Source organism: Myotis daubentonii, chromosome 5 (genome assembly GCF_963259705.1).
Source record: "Myotis daubentonii chromosome 5, mMyoDau2.1, whole genome shotgun sequence".
NCBI lineage: Eukaryota > Metazoa > Chordata > Mammalia > Chiroptera > Vespertilionidae > Myotis > Myotis daubentonii.
The window spans coordinates 22,616-38,732 of record NC_081844.1 but is presented as its reverse complement, the minus strand read 5'-3'; the positions used below and the strand labels follow the sequence as shown (position 1 = coordinate 38,732).

Genomic DNA, 16,117 nt, shown 5'->3' with positions numbered 1-16,117 from the left:
AGGCTCCCGGACGCTTCCCCACCCGAGTGCTCCGCGCTTCTCTCACCCTGCGCTCCCTTCGCCTCTAGTCTCAGAACGGGGAGAACAGGCCCGGAAACTGCGAAGACCAGTTCTTCCTTTCTGTTCTGCCCGGTGCGGCGCCCGAGATGGCGGGGTCCAGCGGCAGCAGGTCCAGGGGTTCCCAAAGGTGTGGATGGAGTCGCCAAAGAAGAAATGACACGGAGACAGCGTTCCGTGGATCAGCAGCCTAGCCAGGTGCTAGCCAGGTGCTTAGCGGCTTCTATGTCCAGGGACTGGGTATTCGCAAGCTCTCTCCGTGAAAGCTCCCTGGGAGAACGAGGACGACGACGAGGATGATGACGACGAAGACCACAGCCTGGAGCTGAGAAGCTCTGCCAAGAGGACCCTGCTTTCTTTTATAGCCCAGGAGCGTGGTGGGAGGAGCCAAGTCAGCAGGCCGCCCGCTGCACCAATCAGCCGACCCCAGGACTGAAAGCGTCACCGCTCCAGGACCAGCAGAGGGCGCCACTGGCCGGCCAAAGCGAATCCCGGGGCTCCAGGAGGACTTGGGAGATGGGTCAGGTGCCCAGGGAGGTGCGCAAGGCTCCATCTCCACGCCTCGCAGGGCGGCATCGCCGTTTTCTGCGTTGAACAGGGGGACCATACATATTTACACAGGCGCGGGTGGGGCCGGGACAAGCCAAAAGGAAAAAAGGCCACAGTAAAACTCCTAGACGTGGGCCACTGGTTTCATAGCGGAATTTGTGCTCCCGTGTATGTGTGTGGCTGTTTCTGTGTGTATGTGTGTGGGTGTCTCTCTCTCTCTCTCTCTCTCTCTCTCTCTCTCTCTCTCTGTGTGTGTGTGTGTGTGGTAGCGGGGGTTGGGAAGTGCGGGGGCGGGAGGGCGTTAGGTGGATCGTTGTGGGGGTGGGAGTGCGTGTGTGTGTGCACATCTGCAGTCACGCACGGACACTCCTTGCTTTGAATGGTCCGTCCACACCCATGAGCACGCTTCACGCCCTGCATTCTCGCAGACATCGTCTCCTGCTTGTCCTTCCCAGAACTGGGGAAGTCCAATCACCTGGCGCTGCCTTCCCCCGGAGGGAGGGTGGCATTGGTGCTTCTCCACCAGCCGAGGGCGGGACGGGCCATACAGCCCCAGAACCAGTCAACCCAATCTCTGTTATCCACAGCCAAAGACTATGGTCAGCACCCGGCCATCTGGTCGACCGCCCCGCCCTGGCCCCTCCCCCATCCCCGCCCCTCTCCCTCTCTGGATGGACGGCCAGTCCCCCCACAGAGACCAAGTCCGGGCTTGGCCATCTGGTCTTACCAAAGCGTCAGTGCGTTGAAAACCTGGATCACCGTGGTGTCTAAGGAGTCCCTTCTTTTGTTGTTGTTGTGGGCATTTTATTTTTATTTTTATTTTATTTTAAGGAGGGCTTTTTGGGGGTCTTTTGTTTGTTTATTTATTTGTTTTGTTTGTTTGTTTCTTTATGGGGTTTTTGTTTTTGTTTTTGTTTTTGGCCCCTGGGACGTATCTCATCACTGGACTTGTAGGTTCTCTTGATTTTCCAGAAGGTTCTAACAACTCTGTGTTTAGAAGGCCTTCGCTTCCTTCCGCCTTCGATGTTCCTTATGTTTCCTTCCTTTACCATGTCCTGCAGCACTGTCGCTCTCCTTCTCTTTTGACTTTGTACTATCCTTCCGGTTGTGGCTGTCTCTTGTGGAAAGCTTTTCTGGAGAGTTGCTACCGCCTATGTTTGGACTTCTACGACTTTGTCCACCCGAGTAAACTTCTCCGCGGCCCCTTGTAAGGGGAGAATTCCTGATATGAGGTGGCGAAAAGCTCTCTGGAGGAAAGTTATCTCCATTTGCTGATGCTCGAGCCTGTGCTCCAGCAGCATAACCTGTGTGGTATTTGTCATACCACTGTCTGTATTTTCTCTCCCACTCTCGGTAATGCTCGTTTTCAAAGGGGTCTCTAAAGTCAACACTCCCGCCATAGTAAGCTTTTCTGTCATATGGTGGTGGAACTTCTCTGTATCTATGAAAATGTGCACGTCCTGTTTTCCCTTGTGGTACAGTCCGTTTCTTTGGAGACTGTCCCCTAAATGCTGGAGGGGACCTTGATCGCGAAGGGCATCGCCTATATAGTGGTGACCTTGACCTAGATCGACGATATCCATGAGATCTAGACCTTGGGCGGTAATTTCGTCTCTTGCCTCTGCCCCTTCTGGGATATGGAAGTGATGGCGAATAGGAGCAAGATTGCGAGCGGCTAGATGATCGGGAATAAGAAGGTGACCGCGTTGAACCAGGTCTTGATTTAGGGTAAGTAGAAGGACTTCTGGAGTATGAGGAACCACCATAGGGATATTTAGACTCCCCTTTTAGCTGTCGCTGCTCTCTATAGAATTCTTCCCCGGGCCCAAGTGGTGCTTGTGTTGTTGGGATGGTATTGGAATGAGCAGTCTGCACTCCTGATGATCCCCAAGGCGTTGACAAATTGGCCGGCGCTGGAGGGAACCCGGGGGGAGGGACGCTATACCCAGCAGGTGGTGACTGTCCAAGCAAAGATGGGGTTCCAAGCACAGGCACCGGGTAACCTTTCTCCTCCACAAGGGCAGTCATTGCTACTGAAGAGGTTCCCTTTGAATGCTCTGAGGCAAGGGCTGCGGCTGGCACTATTTTTTGATCGGAATCCCGGAAAGGCCCATCTGATTTTTCCCAGTGGACTGAGATGGACACCGGTGCGGTTATATCAGGTCCAGGCACTGGGGTGGATGAATTTCCGGGCACAGCAGGGGCTAAGGGAGACTGATTAGAAGTTAATGAAGATATAGAGGGAGCCGGGTGGCCTGATGAAGAGGTGACTGGAGTCATCGGAGGATCTTGCTGTCTTGATATTGGAGGTCTCATCAGAGGCTGTAGATTCCGCTGAATGAGAGGTCTCGGGGGCGGTATCGGGGGTGGTGGTGGGGGTAACTGTTTCCGCAGTCTTTTTGTATAACCACCAGTTCCATTTTTGAAGTTAGTAACAGCCTGTCGCAAGAATTTATTGGCAATTAAAGCATCGGGAGAGACATCATGTTGATGACACGTTGGACACGTATGGTCCTCTGATTCCAAGAGCGCTGTTCTTATACACTCATCACAATAGCTGTTTGCACAGCAGGGAATGATAGCGGCATCAGTCACCATGTCTTTGCAGATGGGACACAGCAACTCGTCTGGGATAGGGTCGTCCTTTTCACAAGACGAAGAGGGCTCCTCTGGTAAGAAAGGTGGCCTTTCCTTCTTCCCAATTGCATATGCCTCTGCCTCTATAGTGGGTATTGCGTATGTTCCAGTGTTGGTGAGCTTTGCACCTTTCATGTTGGGATCTTTCACTTCCATCATGAAACTTCTGGGGATTCCAGTGCTCTTTTTAATCCTAGGGCGAGGCTCGAAGCGTTCATCCCCGTTGGTTGGGCAGTTCTTAATATAATGGCCGGGTCTACCACAGCGGAAACAGGTATAAGATGGAGGTGGTGGACCTAGAGGCTCCTTCACGTAATTGACGGGGCCGTATGCACGGCCAGATTGCGCCATCGTGGCTTTAATTTTATCTTCTTCAGAAGCATTGGCTTCAGCCAGATTGGCAGTCTGCGTAAGCTGGGCCAGAGAAATAGATGCAGAAGAGGCATCAGTGACTGTTGAAGTGCCCATCACTGGTTCCGTGCGCCGTCTAGCGTCCGCCTTGCTTGTAGATTTCACACCTCCAATAGGAATTCTTCTAACAATTACAGATACATTCTTAGGGATCAGAGCATTGTCATCGGTATATTCTTCCTCGGTCTGCGCGTTGCTGATCTGCAGGTCGCACTTGGCAGCATTCAGCTTCTCTCTGCCCATAATCTGCTTCTTTAGGTCACGGAGGGAGATGTGCCGCCCATCAAAGGTGGCGATGGCATAGTTGAGTTTGGAAGCGAATTTATAATGCACACAGGCCATGGTGCCAAAGGACTCCTAACTAAGGTCGGGCGTGGAGACGTGGACGCGCTCAATGTATGTATATGCCCATACACAGAACACCCGCAAGACACCCAAGGACCGCAGGCCTCGGGTTCAACACCCCCACCCCACAGCAGGGGCGTGAGCACCGCAATCCAGACCGCGAGCACGGAATCACTTAAGGTGCAGGAGGGTGGACCAGGGCGGGAGGGCCAGGGGCTCCGCCAAGGGGCACTGCGTCACCACCAAGCTGGCAGCGGGCTTCCACCGGGCTCCGGGCACGGCCTCGCCACCCAGGCAGGGCTGGCCGGCGGCCGCGGGCCTTGGTGGCCTGTCACCGCCGCCGCCGAGGCTCCCGGACGCTTCCCCACCCGAGTGCTCCGCGCTTCTCTCACCCTGCGCTCCCTTCGCCTCTAGTCTCAGAACGGGGAGAACAGGCCCGGAAACTGCGAAGACCAGTTCTTCCTTTCTGTTCTGCCCGGTGCGGCGCCCGAGATGGCGGGGTCCAGCGGCAGCAGGTCCAGGGGTTCCCAAAGGTGTGGATGGAGTCGCCAAAGAAGAAATGACACGGAGACAGCGTTCCGTGGATCAGCAGCCTAGCCAGGTGCTAGCCAGGTGCTTAGCGGCTTCTATGTCCAGGGACTGGGTATTCGCAAGCTCTCTCCGTGAAAGCTCCCTGGGAGAACGAGGACGACGACGAGGATGATGACGACGAAGACCACAGCCTGGAGCTGAGAAGCTCTGCCAAGAGGACCCTGCTTTCTTTTATAGCCCAGGAGCGTGGTGGGAGGAGCCAAGTCAGCAGGCCGCCCGCTGCACCAATCAGCCGACCCCAGGACTGAAAGCGTCACCGCTCCAGGACCAGCAGAGGGCGCCACTGGCCGGCCAAAGCGAATCCCGGGGCTCCCGGAGGACTTGGGAGATGGGTCAGGTGCCCAGGGAGGTGCGCAAGGCTCCATCTCCACGCCTCGCGGGGCGGCATCGCCGTTTTCTGCGTTGAACAGGGGGACCATACATATTTACACAGGCGCGGGTGGGGCCGGGACAAGCCAAAAGGAAAAAAGGCCACAGTAAAACTCCTAGACGTGGGCCACTGGTTTCATAGCGGAATTTGTGCTCCCGTGTATGTGTGTGGCTGTTTCTGTGTGTATGTGTGTGGGTGTCTCTCTCTCTCTCTCTCTCTCTCTCTCTCTCTCTCTCTGTGTGTGTGTGTGTGTGTGGTAGCGGGGGTTGGGAAGTGCGGGGGCGGGAGGGCGTTAGGTGGATCGTTGTGGGGGTGGGAGTGCGTGTGTGTGTGCACATCTGCAGTCACGCACGGACACTCCTTGCTTTGAATGGTCCGTCCACACCCATGAGCACGCTTCACGCCCTGCATTCTCGCAGACATCGTCTCCTGCTTGTCCTTCCCAGAACTGGGGAAGTCCAATCACCTGGCGCTGCCTTCCCCCGGAGGGAGGGTGGCATTGGTGCTTCTCCACCAGCCGAGGGCCGGACGGGCCATACAGCCCCAGAACCAGTCAACCCAATCTCTGTTATCCACAGCCAAAGACTATGGTCAGCACCCGGCCATCTGGTCGACCGCCCCGCCCTGGCCCCTCCCCCATCCCCGCCCCTCTCCCTCTCTGGATGGACGGCCAGTCCCCCCACAGAGACCAAGTCCGGGCTTGGCCATCTGGTCTTACCAAAGCGTCAGTGCGTTGAAAACCTGGATCACCGTGGTGTCTAAGGAGTCCCTTCTTTTGTTGTTGTTGTGGGCATTTTATTTTTATTTTTATTTTATTTTAAGGAGGGCTTTTTGGGGGTCTTTTGTTTGTTTATTTATTTGTTTTGTTTGTTTGTTTCTTTATGGGGTTTTTGTTTTTGTTTTTGTTTTTGGCCCCTGGGACGTATCTCATCACTGGACTTGTAGGTTCTCTTGATTTTCCAGAAGGTTCTAACAACTCTGTGTTTAGAAGGCCTTCGCTTCCTTCCGCCTTCGATGTTCCTTATGTTTCCTTCCTTTACCATGTCCTGCAGCACTGTCGCTCTCCTTCTCTTTTGACTTTGTACTATCCTTCCGGTTGTGGCTGTCTCTTGTGGAAAGCTTTTCTGGAGAGTTGCTACCGCCTATGTTTGGACTTCTACGACTTTGTCCACCCGAGTAAACTTCTCCGCGGCCCCTTGTAAGGGGAGAATTCCTGATATGAGGTGGCGAAAAGCTCTCTGGAGGAAAGTTATCTCCATTTGCTGATGCTCGAGCCTGTGCTCCAGCAGCATAACCTGTGTGGTATTTGTCATACCACTGTCTGTATTTTCTCTCCCACTCTCGGTAATGCTCGTTTTCAAAGGGGTCTCTAAAGTCAACACTCCCGCCATAGTAAGCTTTTCTGTCATATGGTGGTGGAACTTCTCTGTATCTATGAAAATGTGCACGTCCTGTTTTCCCTTGTGGTACAGTCCGTTTCTTTGGAGACTGTCCCCTAAATGCTGGAGGGGACCTTGATCGCGAAGGGCATCGCCTATATAGTGGTGACCTTGACCTAGATCGACGATATCCATGAGATCTAGACCTTGGGCGGTAATTTCGTCTCTTGCCTCTGCCCCTTCTGGGATATGGAAGTGATGGCGAATAGGAGCAAGATTGCGAGCGGCTAGATGATCGGGAATAAGAAGGTGACCGCGTTGAACCAGGTCTTGATTTAGGGTAAGTAGAAGGACTTCTGGAGTATGAGGAACCACCATAGGGATATTTAGACTCCCCTTTTAGCTGTCGCTGCTCTCTATAGAATTCTTCCCCGGGCCCAAGTGGTGCTTGTGTTGTTGGGATGGTATTGGAATGAGCAGTCTGCACTCCTGATGATCCCCAAGGCGTTGACAAATTGGCCGGCGCTGGAGGGAACCCGGGGGGAGGGACGCTATACCCAGCAGGTGGTGACTGTCCAAGCAAAGATGGGGTTCCAAGCACAGGCACCGGGTAACCTTTCTCCTCCACAAGGGCAGTCATTGCTACTGAAGAGGTTCCCTTTGAATGCTCTGAGGCAAGGGCTGCGGCTGGCACTATTTTTTGATCGGAATCCCGGAAAGGCCCATCTGATTTTTCCCAGTGGACTGAGATGGACACCGGTGCGGTTATATCAGGTCCAGGCACTGGGGTGGATGAATTTCCGGGCACAGCAGGGGCTAAGGGAGACTGATTAGAAGTTAATGAAGATATAGAGGGAGCCGGGTGGCCTGATGAAGAGGTGACTGGAGTCATCGGAGGATCTTGCTGTCTTGATATTGGAGGTCTCATCAGAGGCTGTAGATTCCGCTGAATGAGAGGTCTCGGGGGCGGTATCGGGGGTGGTGGTGGGGGTAACTGTTTCCGCAGTCTTTTTGTATAACCACCAGTTCCATTTTTGAAGTTAGTAACAGCCTGTCGCAAGAATTTATTGGCAATTAAAGCATCGGGAGAGACATCATGTTGATGACACGTTGGACACGTATGGTCCTCTGATTCCAAGAGCGCTGTTCTTATACACTCATCACAATAGCTGTTTGCACAGCAGGGAATGATAGCGGCATCAGTCACCATGTCTTTGCAGATGGGACACAGCAACTCGTCTGGGATAGGGTCGTCCTTTTCAGAAGACGAAGAGGGCTCCTCTGGTAAGAAAGGTGGCCTTTCCTTCTTCCCAATTGCATATGCCTCTGCCTCTATAGTGGGTATTGCGTATGTTCCAGTGTTGGTGAGCTTTGCACCTTTCATGTTGGGATCTTTCACTTCCATCATGAAACTTCTGGGGATTCCAGTGCTCTTTTTAATCCTAGGGCGAGGCTCGAAGCGTTCATCCCCGTTGGTTGGGCAGTTCTTAATATAATGGCCGGGTCTACCACAGCGGAAACAGGTATAAGATGGAGGTGGTGGACCTAGAGGCTCCTTCACGTAATTGACGGGGCCGTATGCACGGCCAGATTGCGCCATCGTGGCTTTAATTTTATCTTCTTCAGAAGCATTGGCTTCAGCCAGATTGGCAGTCTGCGTAAGCTGGGCCAGAGAAATAGATGCAGAAGAGGCATCAGTGACTGTTGAAGTGCCCATCACTGGTTCCGTGCGCCGTCTAGCGTCCGCCTTGCTTGTAGATTTCACACCTCCAATAGGAATTCTTCTAACAATTACAGATACATTCTTAGGGATCAGAGCATTGTCATCGGTATATTCTTCCTCGGTCTGCGCGTTGCTGATCTGCAGGTCGCACTTGGCAGCATTCAGCTTCTCTCTGCCCATAATCTGCTTCTTTAGGTCACGGAGGGAGATGTGCCGCCCATCAAAGGTGGCGATGGCATAGTTGAGTTTGGAAGCGAATTTATAATGCACACAGGCCATGGTGCCAAAGGACTCCTAACTAAGGTCGGGCGTGGAGACGTGGACGCGCTCAATGTATGTATATGCCCATACACAGAACACCCGCAAGACACCCAAGGACCGCAGGCCTCGGGTTCAACACCCCCACCCCACAGCAGGGGCGTGAGCACCGCAATCCAGACCGCGAGCACGGAATCACTTAAGGTGCAGGAGGGTGGACCAGGGCGGGAGGGCCAGGGGCTCCGCCAAGGGGCACTGCGTCACCACCAAGCTGGCAGCGGGCTTCCACCGGGCTCCGGGCACGGCCTCGCCACCCAGGCAGGGCTGGCCGGCGGCCGCGGGCCTTGGTGGCCTGTCACCGCCGCCGCCGAGGCTCCCGGACGCTTCCCCACCCGAGTGCTCCGCGCTTCTCTCACCCTGCGCTCCCTTCGCCTCTAGTCTCAGAACGGGGAGAACAGGCCCGGAAACTGCGAAGACCAGTTCTTCCTTTCTGTTCTGCCCGGTGCGGCGCCCGAGATGGCGGGGTCCAGCGGCAGCAGGTCCAGGGGTTCCCAAAGGTGTGGATGGAGTCGCCAAAGAAGAAATGACACGGAGACAGCGTTCCGTGGATCAGCAGCCTAGCCAGGTGCTAGCCAGGTGCTTAGCGGCTTCTATGTCCAGGGACTGGGTATTCGCAAGCTCTCTCCGTGAAAGCTCCCTGGGAGAACGAGGACGACGACGAGGATGATGACGACGAAGACCACAGCCTGGAGCTGAGAAGCTCTGCCAAGAGGACCCTGCTTTCTTTTATAGCCCAGGAGCGTGGTGGGAGGAGCCAAGTCAGCAGGCCGCCCGCTGCACCAATCAGCCGACCCCAGGACTGAAAGCGTCACCGCTCCAGGACCAGCAGAGGGCGCCACTGGCCGGCCAAAGCGAATCCCGGGGCTCCCGGAGGACTTGGGAGATGGGTCAGGTGCCCAGGGAGGTGCGCAAGGCTCCATCTCCACGCCTCGCGGGGCGGCATCGCCGTTTTCTGCGTTGAACAGGGGGACCATACATATTTACACAGGCGCGGGTGGGGCCGGGACAAGCCAAAAGGAAAAAAGGCCACAGTAAAACTCCTAGACGTGGGCCACTGGTTTCATAGCGGAATTTGTGCTCCCGTGTATGTGTGTGGCTGTTTCTGTGTGTATGTGTGTGGGTGTCTCTCTCTCTCTCTCTCTCTCTCTCTCTCTCTCTCTCTCTCTCTGTGTGTGTGTGTGGTAGCGGGGGTTGGGAAGTGCGGGGGCGGGAGGGCGTTAGGTGGATCGTTGTGGGGGTGGGAGTGCGTGTGTGTGTGCACATCTGCAGTCACGCACGGACACTCCTTGCTTTGAATGGTCCGTCCACACCCATGAGCACGCTTCACGCCCTGCATTCTCGCAGACATCGTCTCCTGCTTGTCCTTCCCAGAACTGGGGAAGTCCAATCACCTGGCGCTGCCTTCCCCCGGAGGGAGGGTGGCATTGGTGCTTCTCCACCAGCCGAGGGCGGGACGGGCCATACAGCCCCAGAACCAGTCAACCCAATCTCTGTTATCCACAGCCAAAGACTATGGTCAGCACCCGGCCATCTGGTCGACCGCCCCGCCCTGGCCCCTCCCCCATCCCCGCCCCTCTCCCTCTCTGGATGGACGGCCAGTCCCCCCACAGAGACCAAGTCCGGGCTTGGCCATCTGGTCTTACCAAAGCGTCAGTGCGTTGAAAACCTGGATCACCGTGGTGTCTAAGGAGTCCCTTCTTTTGTTGTTGTTGTGGGCATTTTATTTTTATTTTTATTTTATTTTAAGGAGGGCTTTTTGGGGGTCTTTTGTTTGTTTATTTATTTGTTTTGTTTGTTTGTTTCTTTATGGGGTTTTTGTTTTTGTTTTTGTTTTTGGCCCCTGGGACGTATCTCATCACTGGACTTGTAGGTTCTCTTGATTTTCCAGAAGGTTCTAACAACTCTGTGTTTAGAAGGCCTTCGCTTCCTTCCGCCTTCGATGTTCCTTATGTTTCCTTCCTTTACCATGTCCTGCAGCACTGTCGCTCTCCTTCTCTTTTGACTTTGTACTATCCTTCCGGTTGTGGCTGTCTCTTGTGGAAAGCTTTTCTGGAGAGTTGCTACCGCCTATGTTTGGACTTCTACGACTTTGTCCACCCGAGTAAACTTCTCCGCGGCCCCTTGTAAGGGGAGAATTCCTGATATGAGGTGGCGAAAAGCTCTCTGGAGGAAAGTTATCTCCATTTGCTGATGCTCGAGCCTGTGCTCCAGCAGCATAACCTGTGTGGTATTTGTCATACCACTGTCTGTATTTTCTCTCCCACTCTCGGTAATGCTCGTTTTCAAAGGGGTCTCTAAAGTCAACACTCCCGCCATAGTAAGCTTTTCTGTCATATGGTGGTGGAACTTCTCTGTATCTATGAAAATGTGCACGTCCTGTTTTCCCTTGTGGTACAGTCCGTTTCTTTGGAGACTGTCCCCTAAATGCTGGAGGGGACCTTGATCGCGAAGGGCATCGCCTATATAGTGGTGACCTTGACCTAGATCGACGATATCCATGAGATCTAGACCTTGGGCGGTAATTTCATTTCTTGCCTCTGACCCTTCTGGGTATAGATGTGTATGGATCGGTCCCTGTTTGTCAGTTTATGTTGTTCTCTGTATTCCACAAATGGGTGAGATCATGTGGTATTCAATTTTCTCTGACGGGCGAATTTCACCGAGCATAATGCTCTCCAGTTCCATCCATGCTGGCAAGAATTCCTTCTTCTTCCCACTTTTTTACCGCAGAGTAGTATTCCACTGGGTAGATGTACCACAGCTGTTTGTGTGTTCGTGTTCGTGTTTACTGCATTTCTGTGAAATGTTCCCGCCACCCCCCCCCACTCCCCACACCACACCCCCACACCCCTAGAGGCATATCCCTGGAGGCGTCTCCCTACAGAAAAGCAGCTTAGGGTTTGGCCCCTCCCTTGGGCGGACCCAGGTGCCAATGGCACCTTGAGGGCTTCCAGTGTGGTGGGAGCAGGGACACCTTGCAGGTGACATGAACCCATCTCTGGAAGAGGACACTGAGGCTGAGGCAGGTGAAATTGATTTGCATAAACGGGTCAGTTCTCAGGAAGACCGGAAGCTGGAGTTGAAGAAGTTGAGGGCCAGGGCGAGGGTACCCTTCGGAACAGGGGAGAAGAGTTGGGGCCTAGGGAGAGAATGCCATCTGTCTGCAGTCAAACAGCTTAGCCCTACCGAGGGAGGGCATGACTCGTCCCTGTGTCTGTGGGGCCCTTCGGAGCAGGGTCTGAGTGCGGCGAGTGCTTGTCTGTGCGTGACTGCGGACGTAAACACACAGTCCCGCACAGACACTTCTTGATCTGAATGGTCCGTCGGCATCCATGAGCACCCTTCAGCCCCTGCCTTCTTGTAGGCGGTGCGCCCCCTGCTTGTCCTTCCCCCCCTCAGGTCAAGTCCAGGCACCTGTGTCTGCCTTCCCCAGAGGTGGCTGCGGGAGGGTGACTTGCATTAGCGCTACTCGACCAGCAGAGGGCGGGACGGGCTCTTAAGCCATGCTTGGGCTGGGCCCTCTGGTCCAGCTCCCTCTCTGGATGAATGAATGCTCAGGCCCCTGTCCAGAGACCAAGTCCGGGCCGGGCCTCATGGGCTTGCCGAAGGGTCTAAAGCATTGAAAGGCTGGATCAATGTCATTACTAAGGAGGGTTGTGGTTTTCTTTATTATTATTTTATTGTGATTGTGTGTGTGTGTGTGTGTGTGTGTGTGTGTTGGCAGGGCTGTTTATTTTTTCTTTTAAGAAGTTGTGTGTGTGTGTGCGTGTGTGTGTGCGTGTGTGCGTGTTTTTAATTTTAAGAGGAGGGTTTTTGCCTGTTTGTTTGTTTGTTTGTTCGTTTTGTTTTTTAAACCAAGTCAGAAGATCCAATCTTCAAAGTGCATGCAAGCTGCTCCTCCCAGGGGGCCCGGACTGAATGTTCGAGGGCATCCCCAGGAAGGCCTGCAGGGATGGTGCCTCCGCATTCTGGAAGGTGTTCTGGACTCTGCGGAACAGGATGAAGTGTTTTGCCGACAGCCAGAGGAACCCAAAGTGTTTCTCATCGAACAGGATGAAGACTCCAGGGCGGCGCCTGGCGAGGACGAAGGTAGGTAAGTGAACACTAACGGTTCCCACGACATAGAAACACATCCTGCTGGTTCTGGGGGGTGATTCTGGTCTCTCGAGCCCACATCCACTGCCAGAAGAATGATTTTTTTACAGTGTGGAAGGAAGAGGGATAGAGAATTGGAAACCTCAAAGATGGAGAAACCTCAATCAGCTGCCTCCTGCAGACCTCCTACTGGGGATGTGCCCACAAGCGAGGTATATGCCCTCGACTGGAATCGGACCTGGGACCCTTTGGTCCGCACGCCGATGCTCTGTCCACGGAGCCAAACCAGTCAGCCGCCATTTTGAAAGGGCAAAGGTCAATCCCTCTCTTTTACCCTCTCCCCGCCGCCCCAAATCCCGCATTTTAACTTCCCCGTTTTAATAGCACAAAATAATACGAGTACAAAACATTATACAATTATACTTTTTACTACACAAAGGTGGATGAATACCTTTGTGTTGTTGGTGCGGGTGCGGGTGCGGGTGGGGGTGCAGGGGGGGGTGGGGGGAGGTGTGTGGGTGTGGGTGTGGGTGTGCTTCTGCGTGTGCGTGTGCGTGTGCGCGTCTGTGTGTGTAAATCCGCAGTCACGCACGGACACTTCTTGATCTGAATGGTCCGTCGGCTTCCATGACCACCCTTCGGACGCTGCCTCCTTGCAGACAGCGTGCCCCCTGCTCGTCCTACCCCCGCTCCGGTCATGTCCAGGCACCTGGCTCCGGCTGCAGGAGGGTGGCTTGCTTTGGCGCTTCTCGGCCAGCCGAGGGCGGGACCAGCGCTTCGGCCCAGGCCCCAGTCAACCCAATCTCTGTTATCCACAGCCAAAGACTATGTCAGGGCCGGGCCAGCTGGTCCACCGCCCCTCCCCCTCCCACACCCCCACCCCCACACCCCTCCCTCTGTGGACGAATGGCCAGGCCCCCGCCCAGAGACCAGGTTCTGGCCTGGCCATCTGGGCTTGCCGAAGCGTCAGAACGTTGAAAGGCTGGATCAGCGTGTTTTCTATGGAGGTTTTCTGTTTGTTTTCCTTTTTTTTTTTTTTTTTTTTTTTTTTTTTGGTGGGTTTTTTCTTTTTTTTTTTTTTTTGGTGGGGTTTTTTTTTTTTTTTTTTTGGAGGTTTTTTTTGTTTTGCTTTTATGATTTTTGTTGTTGTTGTTGAGGGAAGTAGTCTTTTCGTTTGTTTGGTTGGTTTGTTTGTTAGTTGGTTGGTTGGTTGGTTGGTTGGTTGGTTGGTTGGTTTTGTCTACACCCATTTCTGTTTATTATGGCCAAGGTGAAAACGCCTGCTCCTCCACAACAGCAACGAGTAAAATTTATCCCCCAAATGACGAGGTACAGCACAGGTCTTTTTCGGAATTTTTTAATAAAATAAACGTTAAAGAAAAAACTTTGCACAACTTTTAAATCCTATTTGAAAACAGAAGAAACAACTCCCCAGTTGGCCACAGGTCCCCGCCAGCCCGCCCTCGGGAAGCACCGCGAGAGGATTTCCAGGCGTAGCTCCACCACGCACGCACTGGCTTGGTGGTGCTTTAGGTGGTGTCCATCACCGTGTCGTAAGCTTCCAGCAGGGCGTCCTCCAACTCCTCGGTGTCCATCACCGTGTCGCAAGCGTCCAGCAGGGCGTCCTCCAACTCCTCGGTGTCCATCACCGTGTCGCAAGCGTCCAGCAGGGCGTCCTCCAACTCCTCGGTGTCCATCACGGTGTTGCAAGCGTCCAGCAGGGCGTCCTCCAACTGCTCGGCGCCCCTCATCGCGCTGCAAGCGTCCTTCTGGGGGTCCAACTGCTCGGCGCCCCTCATCGCGCTGCCTGTGTTCACCTGGGCGTCCAGCTTTTTGGTGCTCCTCATCGGGTTGTAAGCGTCCTTCTGGGAGTCCAACTTTTTGGTGCCCCTCAGCACGCTGCCAGTGTTCACCTGGGCGTCCACCTTTTTGGTGCTCCTCATGGAGTTGTAAGCGTCCAGCTGGGCGTCCAACTCCTCCGCAGAGATCTGTTGCTTTGAATTGCGTCCGGTGCCCCTGCCTGTAGCCCGGCTGCCTCCGCGGGCACGACTCGGCATGCCGCCGCCCAAGCCTCCAGATCCTCGGTGTGGAGTCACCCCGCCTCTGTTGACACTCTGTACCGGCCTGCGCTGCGTGTGTATCTGCGAGGTGACGAGCTGGATGTTGAGGGGACGGCCATCCAAAGGGGCGCCGTGGTACTGTCTCATGGCTTCCAGGGCGTCTGCCTTCCGCGCAAAGTGCACGTGGGCTGTTCCCAGGCTGCGGCCGGAGCGGTCGTAGTGGACCCCGGCCTTCTTCAGAGGCCCGAACTCCGCAAACAGCTGCTGGACGTCCGCGTCGGACACTCCGAAGGCCAGGTTGGACAGAAGCAGCTTCCCCCCGGTCACCGGGCCGGCGCCCCTGCCCAAGCCCCTGCGGAAGCGGTCGTGTTGCCACTCGTCGGGAAGCTGTCTCGGCGGCCTGCTGTAGGGCGCCGGCCGGTTCCTGCCTGGGTCGAGGGCCGCCCGGTTCCGGAAGGGCCCGCCGCCCCGGCTCGCTCCACCACTGCGGCCTCCCTGGGAGCCGGCCCAGCCTCGGTCCCGCCCTCGGTCCCGCCCTCGGTCCCTGCCCCCGCCGCGGCCGCCCCGCTGGCTGCGGTTCAGCCGAATGATGTCGTCCAGAGACATGTTGACTTTGTCGGCCATGGCGGGCAGGAATCGGGCTCGGATCGAGCCCTTGCGGGAAGCACGCCGGCCCTTCCCTTACCGCGCGCGCGTACGCGTGGCGCCGGAGCCCTATCCGAGCGGGCACCAGATGTTGGGGTCCAGGCCCAGGGATTCGCAAAGGTGTGGACGGACTCCTGCGGAAGAAGAAATGACACGGAGACAGCTGTTCAGATGGAGACAGAGTTCAGATGCGCCTTCTTCGGGGCTGAGAAGGTCTGCGAACCATAGACCCTGCGAGGTGCTGCCGCCCCTACTTTTATAGTCCCAGAGCGTGGTGGGTGGGAGGAGCCAGAGAGGCCCACCAATCAGCCGCTCCCAGGAATGAAGCGTCACCGTTTGGGGGACGCCAACTTTAGGGTGGGGCAGGTGGCGCATCTCCAGGAAAGGTTCTCCTGAAAGTGGCTGCGATGCCTGGGGTGCTTGACCGGCGGGCGCCTCTTGAGCAGGCTCCTCCGACCCGGGACCCGTGAAGAGTGTTGGCGGGTTTTATTTTACTTTATATTGTTATTATTTTTTTCTTTTCTTATTTCTGTGCTCATTTCTCTTCATGCATTGCAATTGATTCTATCTCTCAGCAATGGACCCCTGAAAACATTGGTCCCATTTGCATTGGGAGGGGGGGGAGGGGGAGGGGGAGGGGGGTGGGGTGTGCGGGATGGGGGAGGGGGAGACCGGAGACGCAAACCCACCGGACGCAGCGGCCCTTGGAGGTCATGGGAGGCAGAGGCTGAGGTGGATGTGAATAAAATGTGTATGCTTTCCATACTTGGCTTTGAGCCCAGGACGCCAGAGGCCACCAGCAGTCAAACAGCCCCGTCAGAGAGCGGGGGTATAGATGTGTATGGATCGGTCCCTGTTCGTCAGTCTATGTTGTTCTCTGTATTCCACAAATGGGTGAGATCATGTGGTATTCAATTTTCTCTGACGGGCGAATTTC

At 55.0% G+C, this 16,117-nt stretch overlaps 3 protein-coding genes across 3 annotated transcripts; all 3 read right to left on the bottom strand.

Moving 5' to 3' along the window:
* Positions 1 to 280: 280 nt before the first annotated feature.
* Positions 281 to 3,996, bottom strand: LOC132234442 (E3 ubiquitin-protein ligase RBBP6-like). Its single transcript, XM_059695415.1, is given in 3 exon segments — positions 281 to 642; positions 1,555 to 1,617; positions 1,620 to 3,996. Coding segments are annotated over 3 exon segments (2,802 nt in total).
* Positions 3,997 to 4,625: 629 nt separating this feature from the next.
* Positions 4,626 to 8,341, bottom strand: LOC132234441 (E3 ubiquitin-protein ligase RBBP6-like). The gene is given in 3 exon segments (XM_059695414.1): positions 4,626 to 4,987; positions 5,900 to 5,962; positions 5,965 to 8,341. Coding segments are annotated over 3 exon segments (2,802 nt in total).
* A 5,663-nt stretch (positions 8,342 to 14,004) lies between these two features.
* On the bottom strand, positions 14,005 to 15,159 carry LOC132234440 (THO complex subunit 4-like). Its single transcript, XM_059695413.1, has one exon. It carries the CDS (start codon positions 15,157 to 15,159, stop codon positions 14,005 to 14,007), a length of 1,155 nt encoding a protein of 384 aa, XP_059551396.1.
* Between the last annotated feature and the right edge of the window lie 958 nt (positions 15,160 to 16,117).